At 37.3% G+C, this 18671-nt stretch overlaps 1 protein-coding gene across 1 annotated transcript in view; it reads right to left on the reverse strand.

Annotated features, from left to right (window-relative positions):
* Positions 1 to 18671, reverse strand: part of DIAPH1 (diaphanous related formin 1) — a 97465-nt gene that overhangs the window by 14356 nt on the left and 64438 nt on the right. The window contains exon 18 of the mRNA XM_079916506.1: positions 3216 to 3314. Within this exon, the coding sequence (XP_079772632.1) occupies positions 3216 to 3314 (99 nt within the window). The remainder of the gene's footprint in view (positions 1 to 3215; positions 3315 to 18671) is intronic.

Raw genomic sequence — 18671 nt, forward strand, 5'->3', positions numbered from 1 at the left:
AGCTTTCTCTCATGCCACTTATAAACTGAGCACTGGGGGCCCTCAGTTGGAACCAGACTAGAAAAGGGCTCGAGTAAGGGCTATTTTGGAATCATCTAGAAGAAAACTTGTGCCGACACTTCTTTACGTAAGCTTAGCAGAACTATATCCATATACTCATCCTTTTCTCGTGTTTCAATAGAACAGGTAGCCCTAAGGACCTTTTCCTTCAGCATATACAGTGGGCCTTCCACATCTGTGGATACAGAGGGCCAACTATACTACACTATTTTATATAAAGGACTTGAGCACCCATGGATTTCGGTATATGAGGGGGGTTCTGGAACCTATCCCCCACAGATACCGAGGGACAACGATATACACGTTCAAGTTTTTCCTAGCTTAAAAAAAAAAATCCTCCCTGATGCAACATTCTTAATTACCAACTTCCTTCTTTCCTTCACTTTACAACATTCTAAAAATATAACAGTCTATTCTTGCTTCCACGTTCTCCTTAATTCTTCTGTCCCCACAAAGTCAGTGAAAAGATGACAATCATTTGTTGAGTGTATACTCCATGTAAGACCTAGTATCTTAAACACAATCTACATATATATCTCATTTAGCCCTATTTATAATAATGTATAAGTTTGTATTATTAACCACATTTGACAGAAAAGGAAACATACTTAAAGAAGTTAAGCTACCCATCCAAGGTCACACTGCTAGTAAGGGTTGGAGCCAGGATTTAAATACAAACGGATTCCAGAGCTTCTGTTCTTAACACTTAGGCTATACTAAAATTATTCCTGCCTAGGTCACTGGCTTTCCTAATGCCAGATCCAAAAGACACTTGTCCTGTCCTGATTTTACTTGACTACGACTCCCACTTCTTAGACTATGTCAGACTATTTTTCTTGCTGTTCCTTTCCAGCCTCCTTTGAGGTCTCCCCTTTTTGTTACTTGCCCCCCCAAATATTAATGACCTTCAAAGCAAATTATTGGCTTCAACTATGACTCATATACTATCTCTTAAATTCTTATCTCCAGCCAGACATTCCTCCTGATTTCTATACCCAAATGCCTAATACACCCATCCTGTTGGAGAATTCCCACAGGAACCTTAAATTCTATCCTAAAATTAAATCAATCATTCCTACCTACCACTCTGCCATCTCTCACTCATGTCTACCATTTCTCCCACAGAAGACAGAATCTGCTCCTGCTGGATTTTCCTATTTCAGTAAGTGGTACCACTCTCTATAGAGTGATCTTAACCCAAGAAAACATCTCCTTTATCCCCTCTATCAATCACTAAGTTCCATTAATTCTATCTTCTTAATATCTTCTGCCTTCCTATTCATCCTTACAACTTAGTTTCAGGCCTTGATCACCTCTCGCCTAGTTTAAAGCCATAACATAACACATCTCTCTGCCTAGAGTCTTCCCCTACCCTAGCAATCCGGCCTCATAATCACTGCTGACGTAGCCCTCCCCCAAATTACATAGGGTTGTATCACTCACTTTCCTGATTAAAATCCCTCCAATAACTTTCACAGTTTTTAGGATAAAATACATACTTCTTAGCCTAAGCCTATCAGACTTCTTTATGATCTGGCCTCTATGTCTATTTCTTGAAAGCTTCTTCAACCACCACTCCCCCACATACGGCCTTTGCTCAGCTGTCCTCAACTACTTGCAGTGCTTGAACTGCACACATGCCTCTGTGCCTTCATACATGCTGATCCCTCTGCCTGAAACAAGCCAGCCCTCACCCTTCATTTAGTTTGTTGTAAATAGTTTTAAGCAGTACTTCATTTAGAATGACTGAGCTCTCTCCAATACTCCTCCCACTTGATTTAGATGCCCCCTTGCCCAGTGCTCTCATAAGCTTCCTAGCACACCTCCATCATAACACTTACCAACTTGTGCTATAACCATTATTTACTTTTCTGTCTCTACCAGACATATGGCTCATGAGGATAGGGACTTACCTTACTTAGTTTTGCATCCTCACCATATAAGAGGCACTTAATAATCACTGAATCACTAAATAACACCTAGACCCTCCTAATCTCAATTCTCTTCCTAAATTCTGTTTCCCATATTGATATCATTCAACTGGAAATAACAATGTACTACCCCACAGTCTTTTATCATTTTCTAAAATAACAATTGCTCATTTTAATGTTGCTAGAGATAATCTTGAGAAGAGGAACTATCTCACATCACTTTAATTTCCATAAAAGGACTTACCGACAGACACTATTTAGTAATATCTGTTGCCAATGATCTAAGATTATATAGTCAAGAATTGTAAAGGCTTACTGTTCTCATTATATCACTGACTATACTTGTGGGTATGTGTCCTCATTACCTGTGTGATCTTGGCCAAGTCATAACATCTGAACTTTAGTTTTCTCACTTGGTAAAATGGGGACAACAGCCATGTCACTGGATCATGAATGGGCTTTATGGAATACATACCCTTTCATCTCTGAAACACACACCTAGTATGTGCCTAATAGAGCCTGAAACCTGGCAGACCGTCAAATATTTGTTGAACAAATATTTAAATCTTCATTATGCAACATAAAGTAGGGATACCAACAGTTGAAATGAACAAAAAAATGAACATTCATTCTGATCATTAAATACTACCTATATCAACTCTGCAGAGGAGTTTCTGATCTGAAATTTGCCACCAATCAAAGTTATGAGTATAGGTAGCAAGTTCAGAACAGAACTCTTTGAAGTTATTGATCCTACTCTGAGAAGTACAGGATTTACATTATTTATTCTAAACCACAAAGTTACTTTAGATTTAATGGAAGTCAAGCCAGTGCCCACCTTTAAAGGAAATACTTAAAAGAAAATGAGAAAGAAGGAAATGTGCAGTGCCTAGAACATTTGTGTTAGATTTTCTGTGGATGCAATGGAAATAGTAATGGCTTTGAAAGAAGAAAATATGAGGTTCAACTCCCAGACCTGCCTCTTACCTGCTATGTGACTAGGCAAATTCCTAAAAGTCCTATTAGCCTTTATTTTCTTGCTGTAAAACTAGATGCTAACAATCTTGCAGTGCTATTGAAGGGATTAGCTATCAGGTATTTACTATGCAATGCCAGGAACTAACAAATGGAAGTTTCATATCAAGGCACCCTGGATCCACGAGAATTAAGCTCTTAGAAAAACTCCTTCATATTTCAAATTGCTGAGATCACAGAGTTACTCACAGAGATTCTGGGCTGTCTTTGAATCCAACACCTTTAACTCTTTCACTTTTTTCTTTTGCACAGATTTCTTTTCTTCTCCACCTTCCTGATCCTTCTTGGCTAGCGAGGGAAAGATTAGAGAAGTATGATTAAGGACAAACCACATCTATGTCTAAATGAACTACTGTTCCAGCCTAGAGATACTCTTCACTTCCTCTCTATTAGTAATGGTCTTCCTATTAAATTCCTTCAAGGATAACCTCCTCTTTAGCCACCCACCCTTCTATTACTGACTTCCCCCTCCAGCTATAATAAATATATCATTTTCATTTCTTTAATAGTTAGCAATAATACTCTCCCACCCATAGCCTATCTACTTGTAGGGAACAGCAAATTTTCTTTCTGTAAAGGACCAAATAGTAAATATTTTAGGCTTTGCAGACTATGTGGTCTGTCTCAACTGCTCAACTCTGCCACTACAGAGTGAAAGCTGTCACAGACAATACATAAACCAATGAGCATGACTATGTTCCAATGAAACTTTACTTACAAAAACAGGTTGTCTATAGGACTAACAGGTCTAAGGACTAACTAACAGGTCTAAGGACTATAGTTTGCCAACCCCTGTACTAGAGTCTTCCACTGTGTTATCCTTTTGTGCTTATTATTACTTATCTTTCAAGCTCTGTCTTGATTATGAATTCCCTATAAACATTTTCTTGATCCCCAAATGGTTATGATCTCTCTCTGAATCCCCACTGAATGTGATACTTTTTTACAGCAAGTCCTCTCACTGACTTTGTCATAATCACATATAATCTCTCCTCTACAAGATGAGGACTTTGTTATTCCTCTTCGAAAAATCTCATGGCATAAAAATATATTCCTAGTATATAAATATCATGTTGGTACACACACAGAAGGTATAATATACTCCTTTCCTTCTACACTCTTCTCAGATTATCCAAAACCAATGTATTCTTCTCTGATAAATGTAGTCACTCTCTGCTTTGATGAACTAATTTTCGTGGTATCTGTCACTTAGATTTCATTCAACAATTAATAATTCAATGTTCATGACATTTCATATATATCATCTTGATCTTTCTAAATCCTGTGTTACTTTGTAAGTGTGGATACCTTCCCACCCCATTTGGATTTTGAACTTCAAGAGCATGGGCAAAATAATTCTTCACTATATCACTCCCTCAGCACCTAGCATGACAGTAACATCCTCTCAAAAATGATTTACACTGCCTATTGAGAAGGATTCAGCAGCAGATAGAAAGAGAAACAGGAACTGTTCTGGACAGACAATTGTAAAATATTTTGTCAACTTTTCAGAAAAGCTTATGGGACTATCTCTTTAAGAAGTATCAAGAAAGTGACCAAGCTAGTTGCTTTTGAGGAGAGGAATGGGGTGCTCGACTATGGAAGAGGGAGGAATACTCTTCAACACAAACCCTGTTATACTGGTTGAATTTTAAACCATATGAAAAGTATTACCTGGTATAAATAAATAAGAAAGCGAACAAAAAAGAAAGTCATATGGCAAAAGGTACAAAGAACTATTAATAAAAAAACACATCCTTTGGCCTGAGAGTTCTAACTTGAAGAAGGAAAATGCTAAATAGATGAAGATTAGTTATTTAAATAAAGACTTATTGAGTACCTGCGTGTGCCAGGCTCTGTTCTGGGTGCCAGGAATAAAACAAAATAGAAAATAGAAATAGAAAAATAGAGAAAAACTCCTGCCTTCATGGAACTTATATTCTAATTAAATTTGCCTATCTCTCCAACATCAGGAATGAAAATCTGAAGAGAAGTAGACAATAAACCAGCTAATAGATAAAATAGTATATTAGATGGTCATAAGTGCTATGAAAAGAAAACCAAGTAAGGAAGAGAACTGGGGGATTTGATGAGGGGACGGATTATAACTTTAGTGGGATGACCAGGGAAGGTCTTAGTGAGAATGTGACATGACAGTAAAGACCTTTTAGAAGGTGAGAAAGCTAAGCAATTCAGGCAGAGAGAACAACAAATGCAAAGGCCTGAGACAGAAGCAGGCCCTGATGTGCTAAAGGAAAAGTAAAAAGGTCATTATTGGTGGAGTAGATGGAATGAGGGGGAGAGCTGGAGCTGAAGTCAGAGAGGCCCTAAAGACAGATCATATAGAAAAATGAAGGGCTTCCCTGGTGGCGCAGTGGTTGAGAGTCCGCCTGCCGATGCAGGGGACACAGGTCGTGCCCCGGTCCGGGAAGATCCCACGTGCCGCAGAGCGGCTGGGCCCGTGACCAATGGCCGCTGAGCCTCCGCGTCCGGAGCCTGTGCTCCACAACGGGAGAGGCCACAACAGTGAGAGGCCCGCATACCACAGGAAAAAAAAAAAAAAAGAAAACCATGGGTAGTCAGATAAAAATTTAGACTTAAAACATCCAGACTGTATCACAAAACCTTAGAAGCAGAGGGGCAAAGTACAAGTAAATCTCTCATTTTATATAGATAAAGTGAAAAGATACAGAGTCACTGCTGATGTTGAAAAATAAAAAAAACAGATTCAACTTTTTGCCTGGCAATAAAATAAAAATAAATGAAAAGTATAAATACAAGAAAGAAAGGGATGAAAATGTCATTTCTGTGGAAGATATAACTATATGTAGAATTCAAGACAACTACTAGAAGTAATGAAGAACTACTAATGAATAATTCAGTAAAGGTGACAGATAAAAGACAAGCATATGGGCTTCCACTTTCACCAAAACGGAGTAGCCCCATGTGGAGGAAATACTATTATATTTAAAAATTGGGGAAGGTAAAGGGACCTAAATGGAAATACCGTTTCTACACTTCACATGGACTGGTAAAACACTGATATCGTTAGACTGGGAAAAGTTATGTGTGTATAATGTAATACCTAGAGCAACACCTAAGCAAACTGTATAAAGTGATATACTCAGGCATTATAAATAAATTAAAATGGAATAAAAAATGTTCAAAAAAACACACAGAAAAGTAAGAAAAGAGAAAAGGAGGAAGCATACAGAAAACAACACAGTGGCAGACTTAAGCCCTAAAATATCAGTAGTTACCTTTAATATAAACAGTCTAAATATACCAACTAACTGAGATTGGCTGTAGTGTAAGTACCTGACAGTTTGTTTTTTTTAAAATCGTAATATAAGTACCTGATAATAAGCTTTTGATTGCTGAGGCATCCACTCCAAAGACATCCATCTTGAATAAACATATTGCCAGCTACACAACTAGATAAAGAACCAGGCCACCATCCATGAAGTTCCCCTTTTAGAAAGCCGTGGGTGACCTACATAACTGATCATTAGAGTGACCCTGCTTTTCCTTTTGTGCACTTTAATTCCCACTCTCATGTTTTAAATTCACCAATAAAGAGTGAACCCATGAAACCCTAGGCACCTCACCCTCAACCCCAATAAAGGAAGAAGCCCAGGGATGACCTAGAGCCCCCTACCCATCTCTCTTCCTGTGACCTCAATGTGTGGCCTGAGACATGTCATGTCAGGACCTGTGAGCAATAAAACCTTGCTTGTTCTCTGATGCTTGTTGCTGAGGTGCATCTTGCAATCCTAATAAGAACCACAAGGGCTGGTCCAGCCACAACACTGGCCCAGGTAAGTGCCCCCAGGCATTCCCAGGCAACAGCATTAGTAGGCTGAGACCTACACAAAATATGGCAGAATGCATTAACAAAAGACCGAACAATATGCCGTCTGTAAGAAACTTTCTTCAAACACAAAGGCTGAATGTAAAAGGCTGAAAACAGATATACCATGCAAACATTAAGAGTGGCTATATTCTATCCAGTGAGTAGACTTCAGAGCAAAGAAAATAGCTGGAAACAAGGAGGGACATTACATGATGATTAAAGGATCAATCCACCAGGAAGACATAACAATTCTAAATGTGTATGCACCAAACAACAGAGCCTTAAATATAAGAAACAAAAACTGATAGAGATGAAATGAGGAAACCAGCATAGCCAAGCCACAATAATACTTCAAGGCATTGATACCCTATCTCAGTAATGGGTGGAACTCTATACAAAAAATCAACAAGGATATAGAAGTGAACAGTAAAATCAATCAACAGGGTCTAATTGATATATACATATATAGAACACTTCATCCAACAAGAGCAGAATAAATTTTTTTAAAGTGCTCACTGAATATCCACCAAGAAAAATATCCACCTGGGCCATAAAATAAACCTCAACAAATTTAAAGGATTAAAATCATAGAGCATGTTCTCTGACCATAATGGAATCAAACTGTAAATCAATAACAGAAAGATAACAGGAAAACATCCAAACACTTGGAAACTAAAGAACCACTTCTAAATAATTTGTGGGTCAAAGAGGAAATCTCACAATAAATTTGAAAAATACATTAGAAATGAATGAAAATGAAAGTACAACATATCAAAATATATGGGGCATAGCTGAAGCAATGCTGAGAGGGAAACTGACAGTGCTAAGTTTATATTAGAAAAGAAGAAAGAGCTCAAATCAGTAATCTAATTTCCTACTTCAACAAAGTAGAAAAAGAAGAAAAAAAAGAAACCCAAAGCAAGCAGAAGGAAGGAAATATAAAAGAACAGAAATCAGTAACAATGAAAACAACAGGAAAAAAAAAATCAACGACGCAAAAAGCTGGTTTAAAAAATAAATTAATAAAATAGATACACCTCTAGAAATACTGACAAAGATAAAAAGAGAGAAGACCTATCTCTCCAACATCAGGAATGAAACAATATCACTTTAGGTCCTGCAGCCATCAAAAGGATAACAAGGGAATAATACAAACAACTTAGTACTCATAAACTGAACAATTTACCAAAAAATGGACCAATTCCTCAAAACCCACAAACTACTGAAACTCAACCAAGATGAAACAGATAACTTGAGTATTACTGAAATCATTTAAAAAACTGAATTCATAACTAAAAGTCTCCTGAACAGAAAATCTCCTGGCCAAAAGGTTTCACTAGAGAATTCTACCAAACATTTCAAGAAAAATTAATGCCAATCTCCTCCAAAAAATAAAAAAGGAAAAAAAAATACTTTCTACTTCATTTTATGAATGCCACCAAATTATCCACTTTAAATGGTTAATTTTATGATAGGTGAATTTCACCTTAATAAAAGAATCTGTAATTTTTAAACATCTGTTTAAGATATTTAAAATCACTAATTAAATCAGTGAAATTTGAATATGGATTGTATATTAAATAACAGTATTATATCAATGATAAATTTCCTAAATGTGATAATTACACTGTAGTTACGAAAAAGAAAGTCCTTATACTTGGGAAAGGCATGCAGAAGAACTTAGGGGTAAAGGGCCATGAAGTTGGTACTTTATCTCAAACAGTTCAGTTAAAAAAGAAAAAGAGAGAATATTCACAGCAGCATTATTCATAATAGCCAAAACATAGAAACAACCCAATGTCCACCAACTGACAAATGGAAAGACAAAATGTGGTATATCTATACAGTAGAGTAGTATTCGGCCATAAAAAGGAATGAAGTGCTAATACATGCTAAAACATGGGTGAACCTTGCAGACATCAGGATTAGTGAAAAAGTCAGACACAGTAGTGTACATATTGTATGAGTACACGGCTACAAGACATCTAGGATAGGCAAATTCAGAGACAGAAAGTAGATCAGTGGTTGCCAAGTTGTGGGAAAAAGAAGTGGAGAGTGACTGCTAATGAACTGAGGGTTTCTTTTGTGTGTAATGAGAACGTTCTAGAATTAATTCAGTGGCTGCACCACTTTGTGATATACAAAAGACCATGGAATTGTACACATTAAGGGTGAATTTGTCTTAATACATAAATAAACACATACATGCATACAATGAACCACAGGTCTAGATAGAAACCCTAAAACTATTAACCTTCTAAAAGAAATCATATGGAATTCCCTGGTGGTCCAGTGGTTAGGACTTGGTACTTTCACTGCCATGGCCCAGGTTCAATCCCTAGTCAGGGAACTAAGCTCTTACAGGCTATGCAGCACAGCCAAAAAGACATCAGAAAAATTTTCACCACTTTGGAGTAGGCAAAGATCTCTCAGAAATAAAAAAGTACAAACCATGTGGTAGGAAGAATCCTAAGTTGGCATCCTGGGATTTTCTTGGAGTTCTAGGAAACTAGGAGTTTCCCTCCTAGTGCACATACCCTGTATAATCCTCTCCCTTGAATGTGAGTGGGCTTGACTTATTCTGTCAAGCTTTTTTTTGTTTTGTTTTTTTTGTTTGTTTTTGTTTTTGTTTTTTTGCGGTACATGGGCCTCTCACTGTTGTGGCCTCTCCCGTTGCGGAGCAACAGGCTCTGGACGCGCAGGCTCAGCGGCCATGGCTCACGGGCACAGCCACTCCGTGGCATGTGGGATCTTCCCGGACCAGGGCACGAACCTGTGTCCCCTGCATCGGCAGGCGGACTCTCAACCACTGCACCACCAGGGAAGCCCTGGTGAGCCCTTTTAAACAAGGGTTTAGAGCTCAGAGACAAGAGAAGTCAGAGAGATTTGAAACTGAAGCAGATGCTCTCTTGTTTTTCTTGAAGAAGCAACCGCCATGTTGTGGAGAAGGCCATGTGGCAGGAAATGGTGGGCAGCCTCCAGTAGCTGAGAACAGCCACTGGCTGATGACCAGCCAGAAAAGAGGAACCTGTGTCCTACAATTATACGGAACTGGATTCAGCCAAATACCACATGAGCGTGGCAAAGGACACTGAGCTCCAGAAGGCAATGCGGCCCAGCCAGAACCTTGACTTCAGTTTGGTGTGACCATGAGCAGAGGATCTAGCTAACTTGAATTCCAGACCCATGCAAACTGTGAGACAATAAATCTATGCTGTTTTAAACTGCTAAGTTTGTGGTAATTTGTTCACGGCAATAGAAGATAACAAAAAACATAAAGAAAAAAATGATAAAGTGGACTCTATAAAAATTTAAAAGTTTTATTCTTCAGAGACACTGTTAAGAAATAAAAAGACAAGCCACACACTGGGAGAAAAATGCCTGCAAAACACATTTTTGATAAAGGACTAGTGTTCAGAACATATAAAAAAAGTCTCATGAGTCAACCATAAGAAAACAAACCACCCAATTTTTTAAAACAGGCAAAAGACATTTGGACACTTCACCGAGAAGATACACAGATGGTACATAAGCACAGAGAAGGATGCTCAACATCATTAAGTCATTAGGAATACGAACTAAGAATTAAATTAATTAGGAATTAAAACTATAATGCCCAACCCACTAGAATCACTAAAATGGAAAAACAAAACTGATGATACTAAGTGCCGGTGAGGATGCAAAGCACCTGCAACTCTCGTACACTGATGGTGGAAATGAAAAAAATGGTACAGCTACTTTCGAAAGTAAAGTGAAAACAGTTTGGCAGTTCCTTATACAGTTAAACATACATTTATTGTAACATATGACCCAACAATCCCATTCCTAGGTATCTGTCCAAGAAAAAGAAAAACATGTATGTCCAGACAATATCTTGTATGCAAATGTTTCTATTGGCTTTATTCATAAATGCCCAAAACTGGATTCAACCCAAATGTCCATCAACCGGTGAATGGACACATGGAAATACTACTCAGCAATAAAAAGGAATGACCACGCATGCAAACAACATGGACAGATCTCAAACACATGATGCTTGGTGAAAGAATCCAGACTTCAAAGACTCCTCAGTGTATGATTCCATTTATATGACATTCCGAAAAAGAAACTGTAGGGACAAGAAAACATATCAGCCCCTGCCAGGGCCTAGTGGTGAGGAGAGGCGATGGACAAATGGGGAGGAGGAAACTTTAAGAGTGATGAAAATGTTCTCTATCTTTACATGGCTGTATACATTTGTCAAAATTCACAGAAATGTACACATAAAAAGGGTAAATCTTACTGTATGCAAATTATGCCTCAATAAACCTGCCTAAACACACTGTATCTTCAAGGCCGATAAAACGTATTAGTATAAAGCTATAGTAACTCTAAGAGTGATAATGAAAGAAGAACAAATGAAGTTCTTAATAATAAATAGAAGAGATTCTAGAAATAGATACGAAACACATTTATATGCTAAAGTAAAAACTCAGATTAATTTAAAAAAGTATAGTCTAACACAGGAGTTGGTAAACTTTCTTAAATGACCCGAAAGTAAATATACGATTCTGTGGGCCACACAGTTTCTGTTGGAACTACTCAACTCTGCTGGTATAATATTAAAGAAGTCAGAGCCAATATGTAATCAAATGGGCATGGCCACGTTCCAATAAAACTTTATTAACAAAAATGGGTTGGTCATAGTTTTCTGACTCCTGATCTAATCAATAGTGTTGGAACAACTGGCTCTCCATGTTAAAGGAAAATAGTTAGATCCTAACTTTACACTATTCACAAAAATAAACTCCAGATACATTAAACAGCTAAATGTTAAAAACCAAAATACAGTATTATTTTGAATAAATGAAAACTTTCCTAAGAATAACACAAAATAAAGATGGTATAAAGGAAAAGACAGACTGATTTGAGTACATAAAATTTTTGTTTTTCAGTGTGAAAATCATCATAAAATATATGAAAAGAAATGAAAATTTCCATTTCCAGTATTGGGGGTCAAGTCTCCCATGGAAAAACATCTAAAAATGCTGGTATGGTATTTTAAAAAATCACCTTGAAGCACAGAAGAGCTGAGAAGATGATGAATTGCTCCAGAGAAACAGTGAGCAAAACACTGGAGCATTGTTCCAATATCAGTTTGAGGGCTTTGTGCAGCAAGGGTACACAGGGATCAAGATCCAGTTTCTGCCTAATGTGGGGAATCTCATATGAGACTCTCTCCTGTTTAGCTGGGAACCCAAAAGGCTACATCCTCAGAGATAAAAGTGATCACAACAGGCTTGCACTTGGGAGCCCTAGAAAGCCTACACTCTAGGAAGAGGGTGAACCAGAGGTAGATCAAGCCTTTCCAAAACCACAACCAAACCTTGGCGTAGCTCACTCCCTGACTGCATGAAGGTGACCAGCCCACACACTTATCTGCCTAGAGAGGAAAACACAATAGGAACAGACTTATGCATGATCCAGACATTGGAGCTTTAAAGTAATGACAGCTAACATGTTCAAGAATATTGAGAGAAAAATAAAAATAGATGAAGATGGAGAAGTTTACCAGAGAACTAGAATTTATTAAAAAAAATAAATGGACGTTCTAGAACTAAATGAAATTAAGAGCTCTATAGATGGGTTTAACTAGAGACAAAATAGAAGTTACTGAATTGCAAGACAGATCAATAAAAAAGATACAAACTACAGGGCTTCCCTGGTGGCGCAGTGGTTGAGAGTCTGCCTGCCAATGTAGGGGACACGGGTTCGTGCCCCGGTCCGGGAGGATCCCACATGCTGCGGAGCGGCTAGGCCCGTGAGCCATGGCCGCTGAGCCTGCGCGTCTGGAGCCTGTGCTCCACAATGGGAGAGGCCACACAGTGAGAGGCCTGTGTACCGCAAAAAAAAAAAAAAGATACAAACTACAGCAGAGAGTTAAAAGACGGAAAGTACCAAAAAGAGTGCAAGGGACGTGTGTAATTGGAGGCCCAGAAAGAGAAGAAAAAATTGGACAGAGCAATTAACAATATGGTGCTGTACATGTAAAAACTCATTAAGAAGACAGATCTCATGTTAAGTGTTCTTCCAACAAAAATGAAAATGAAAACAAGGGGACTTCAGAAATCTTTTGGAGGTGATGGATATGTTTACTACCTTGATTGCTGTGATGGTATCACAGGTATATGCATATGTCCAAACTCATCAAAATGTATACATTAAGTATGTGCAATTTTTTGTATATTAAATATACCAGAATAGAGCTGACGGCTGGAGAAGGGGGAGAAATGTGACTTGGAGCATGGGAAAAGTCCCAGGATTTCAGTCTCAAACAGAAGCCTTAGACAGGTACTCAGGGAAAGTAAAATATTAAAAATAACAAAGCAAAAACAAAAAAGCCCCATGACACACACACGTAAAACGGACTGCTAAATGTGATATTCACTGGCACTGAATTTGAAAGCAAAATAAAATGCCAATAATTAAAACAAAAAACAAGAAAAACTAGACAGGAGCAGTATTTGAAGAGAAAATATTTGTTCTAAAAGTGATGAAGACTTCAACACACAGAATCAAAAGCTCAGAGAACCCCAAGTATGAATACAAAGAAAACCACACCATAGCACATTATCACAGTAAAACTGCTAAAAGCCAGAGTAAAAAATAAATTCTCAAAGTAGCAGGAGGTGGAACGTATCTTCAAATGAATAACAGTAACACTGACAGTGGAGGGTTTGGTTGGTTTGTTTGTTTCTTAAGGGAAAACAAAAAATATCCTTCAAAAATGTAAGTGATGGGGCTTCCCTGGTGGCGCAGTGGTTGAGAGTCTGCTTTCCGATGCAAGGGACACGGGTTCGTGCCCCGGTCCGGGAGGATCCCACATGCCGCGGAGCGACTGGGCCCGTGAGCCATGGCTGCTGAGCCTGCGCGTCCGGAGCCTGTGCTCCGCAACAGGAGAGGTCACAACAGTGAGAGAGAGAAAGGCCCGCGTATCGCAAAAAAAAAAAAGTAAGTGAAATAAAGATATATCCAGACAAAAACAGAGAATTCATTACAAGTAGACCTGAACTAAAATAAATAGTAAAGGGGGTATTTATTTATTCAAGCAGAAAATAAAGTATCCCAAAAGGAAATACAGAAATGCAGGTAGGAAGGAACAACACTAGAAAGGAGTTTTTAAGTGAATACTGATATCATAAGAGTAAAAATGTTTATAGGGTTTAAAAAATATGTAGAATTAAAATGCATGAAATCCATGACTCAAAAGATGTGTAGTACATAGAGTTAAAATATTGTAAAGTTCTAACATTACCTGGAAGGTGGTAAAAGTTCTAATATTTATTAGGTTGTAATAAGTCAAGCATGCATGTTGTAATTTCTAAGGTATACACTAAAAGGATAGTAAAAAAAAAAACGTGTAACTAAGAATAGGGGAAATGTGAAATAATAAAGTTTTAAATGAATCAGTAAGAAGAACAGAAAAAAAGGATGTAAATTGGAAAAATCAAACAGAAAACAAAGAGCAATTTGGTATATATCAATTCAGGTGGATTAAATACTTTGCAATGAAAAGACTAAGATCATCAGACTGGATTTACAAAACACACACATTAAATATATACTGCTTACAAGGGACACACCTTAAATAAAGACACAGAAGTCTTAGGACAAAATAGTGGAAAAAAATATACTAACCAAAAGAAAGCTGATGTAGCTGTACTAATATCAGATAAAGATTTTATCTGTAATAATGCTACTGCCTTGAATAGACACATTTCATAGTGATAAAGGGTCGATCCACAAGGAAAATATGATCATTCTAAATCTAAATACATCCAATAATTTAGTTTCAAAATATATAAAGTAAAAATTGAACTAAAAGAAAAGGGTAAATCCATAACTACAGCGGAAGAATTAACACCCTTTGTACAGTAACTAATAAAACAAGCAGACAAAAACTTGGAAGGGATATAGAAAATATGAACACATCTAACAAACTTGACCTAATTGACACATTAGAACAATGCATCCAACAGTGACAAATTACACCTTTTTTTCCACACACACACAGCACATTTACCAAAATTTACCATATGCTGGGCAAACCAACAAATTTCAAAGGATAGAAATCATTCAAAGTATTTTCTCTGATCACACTAGCATTGCATTAAGTTGGAAATCAGTAAAAGGATAACTACAAAGTTCCCAATTATTTGGATACTGAATAAATATCCAAATAACTCTGGAGTCAGTGAAGAAATCACAAAAGAAATTAGAAAATATTTTGAACAGAATGAAATCAACATATTACATAGAACAGATAGAACCAGTAGAAAACACAAAATAAGATGGTAGATTTAAATCCAAATATTTCAGTAATTATGTTAAGTGCAGACAGACTATACGCTCCACTTAAGACCAACAATGTAGATGATGAAGGTACATTAATATTATCAGTTTTCCAGGCAACAAAAAGCATTACAAAGATAAATAGGGACACACTGTAACAATAAAAGTTTTAGTTTGTCAGGAAAATATAAGAATTTTGAGTTTGTATGCACCTGATAACAACACATATTTATGTATTAAGATATATAAAGCACCAAAAAAGGATAAGCTTAATCTAATCATGAGGATACATTAGGCAAATCCATACTGAGGGACATTCTACAAACTAACTGGTCTACACTCTTTAAAAAAATGCCAAGATATTAAAAGATAAAGACCAAGGAACTACAATGAGGAGTCTGACTCCATTTTTGGTTTAACGGTTGACAGCTGTTAAGCCTCACCTCTCCCACTTCACCTTGTGCCTCACATCTGGGCAAAGGAACACAGAGGCCTCAGTGCTCCCTTCCTTGGTGCCAGTGGAGATTCAGACTATGCAAGGTCCTTGTGCAGGAACTCTAAGCCTGACCCTACCCTAAACACAATAAAAACTTAGGCCAGTCTCCTTGTCTTGCCCTTTCAAGGCATTTCAAACCTGCTTGAGAGGACTATTCTCCTCTTCCCAGAGACCTCAATCATTTAAGTTAATAAACCTTTTCATACCCTCTTGGTGTGTGTGGGGCATCATCATTCTTGACATCCAAACCAAATTTTGAGTAGGGGTCCATATGCCTTTGCAGGTGACCATAATAGAAATTATTCCCAATTAAAGAATACTAAGGGACAACTGAATGCAATGCATGATCCAGTATTTTTTCTGCAAAGGATGTCACTGTGACAATTGGCAAAATCTAAAGGTCAGGTTAAATAATATTATTACATTAATGTTAATTTCCTAATTTTGATATGTGGCTATGGATCTACTATTAGCACATGCACACCAAAGGATAAAGAGGCAACTGATCTGTATGCTTCAGAAAAATATAGTAACACACACACAGAAGGGTAAGGCAAATGTGGTAAAATGTTAACATCTCAGGAATGTGGTAAAGTATGTGCAGGAAATTTTTTGCTTTATTCTAGCAACTTTTCTGTAAGTCTGAAATTGATATAAAAAGTTGATATAAAAAATTAAAAGAAGAAATATAAAGCAAAAACTGACAGAATTACAATGCTAAATCCACAAAGTGGGATGTTTCAACCATTTCTCTAAGTAACTGATAAAACAAGCAAACAAAAAGTAAAGATACAGAAAATTTAAGCCACACAATTAACCAACAGGACCTAATGGAGATATATACAACACTTCATGCAACTGAAGAACAAATACATGAATTTCAAGTGCACATAGAACATTTATAATATTTAACAATATTCAGAGTCATAAAGGAAAACTCCACAAATTTCTTAAGACTGAAATCACAAGAGCAGTGACCTAAAGTATTGATTGTCAGTGCATATTAGCCAGGTGGTGCACTTTAGCTACCTTGGACAATGCTATCAAGTATGCTGGGAAGGGAGGAAGCCCTCTCTGCATGTGGAAGAGCCCATGTTTGGACTAACCTTCTTCTGACATTGCAACAATAACAACCAGACAACCATGACATGTGGGTGGAGTCCATCAGGTAAAGTGCGCGAAGTAAACTACCTCAAGGTACGAAATCACCTCAGCAATTACTTTCCTTTTTGTTCCCCCCATCTCTTCTCTTTTTTTAAAATCTTTTTTTCTTTGTGGCTTGCTGATTTCATATATAAAAGAAAAGGAAAGCAAAAAGCAAAAACCCCAAAAAAACAAAAAACAAGAGCACTGACCAAAACACAACTAGCTAGAAATTAATAAGACATTTAAAAAAATCCTGAGAACTCACACTGGTAGACAGAATAATGTTTCCCCAAAGATATCCACATCCTAATTCAACTTTACATACAAAAAGTACATTGCAGGTGTGGTAAAGTTGATCTTGAGATGGGAGGATTATTCTGGATTACCTGGTTGATCGATCCCATGTAATTACAAGGATCCTTATAAGGAGGTAGGAGGGTCACAGCAAGACAAGAGACATGATGACAGAAGCAGAGGAGAGAAAGAGAGACAGAGATAGAGATATGAAGATACTATGATGCTAACTTTGAAGATGGAGAAGGGGCCCCAAGCCAAGGAATGCAGGCAGCCTCTAGAAGCTGGAAAAGGCAAGGAAACGGATTCTCCCCTAAAGCCTCCAAAGGAAACACAGCTCTGTCAAAACCTTGATATTAGGACTGTGGACTCCAAATAAATTTATATTCCCGTTAAGTCACTAAATTTGTGGTAATCTGTTATAGCAGCAATAGGAAATTAATACATTCCATATATCTAGAAATAAAGCACTTCTAAATAACCCATGAAAAGAAATTATAATGAAAATCAAAATTTATTGGACTGAATAATAAAAATGCTTCCTGTTATGGACCGAGTTGTGTTCCTCCCAAATTCATATGTTGAAGCCCTAACACGCCCCACGGCCCCCTGCCTGCACCCCCCACCACCTGGTGCTTCAGAATATGGCTGTATTTGGAGACAGGGTCTTTGAAGAGGTGATTAAGTTAAAAGGAGGCTCTTAGGGTGGACCCTGCTCAATCTGACTGGCGTCCCTATAAGAAGAAAAATCTGGACAGACAAGGAGACATCAGGAATGCAGGCACGTAGGAAAAGACCATGTGAAGACATGGCAAGAAGGCAGCATATGCAGCCCAAGGGAAAACGCCTCAGAAGAAACCAGACCTGCTGACACCTAAATCTATGACTTCTACCCTCCAGACCTGTGAGAAATAAATATCTGCTTTTTAAGCCACCATGTCCGTGGAACACTATGGCAGCCTTAATAAGCTAATACACTGCCTATTAAAACTTAGGGGCTACACCTAAAACAGAAACTTAGTGTCAAACACATATACGGGAAAAAAAAAAAAAGACCCAAAACTAATGAGTTAACTACTCATTTCAAGAAATCAGGAAAAAAAAAAAGAGGAAAAAAAAAACTAGAATTAGAACAGTAAAATAAACTCTAAAGAAAAATTTTAAAAGAAAATACAGGTAAAAGCAGAAATTAATGATCTATAACAGAGATTAACAAAGCCAACAGTTTTTTTTTTTTTTAAGACTCGTAAATTCACAAAACCTCTGGTGAGACTGATCAGTATTTAAAAATGAGAGAGAGCAATTAGGCATCCAACGTCGGGAACAAGCACCACAAAAAACAAAAGCAAAAACAAAAACAGAAATGAATAAATATGCTTCAGGCATTAAAGTAAATAATTTCATACAAAATATATGTGAGAATCTAGATGAAATGGACAAATTTCTAGAAAAATGTAACTTACCAAAACTGACTCAATAAGAGAAAACCTGATCAGTCCCTATAACTATGAAAGCTATTAAATTG

This window comes from Stenella coeruleoalba (genome assembly GCF_951394435.1).
Source record: "Stenella coeruleoalba genome assembly, chromosome: 3".
Lineage (NCBI taxonomy): Eukaryota > Metazoa > Chordata > Mammalia > Artiodactyla > Delphinidae > Stenella > Stenella coeruleoalba.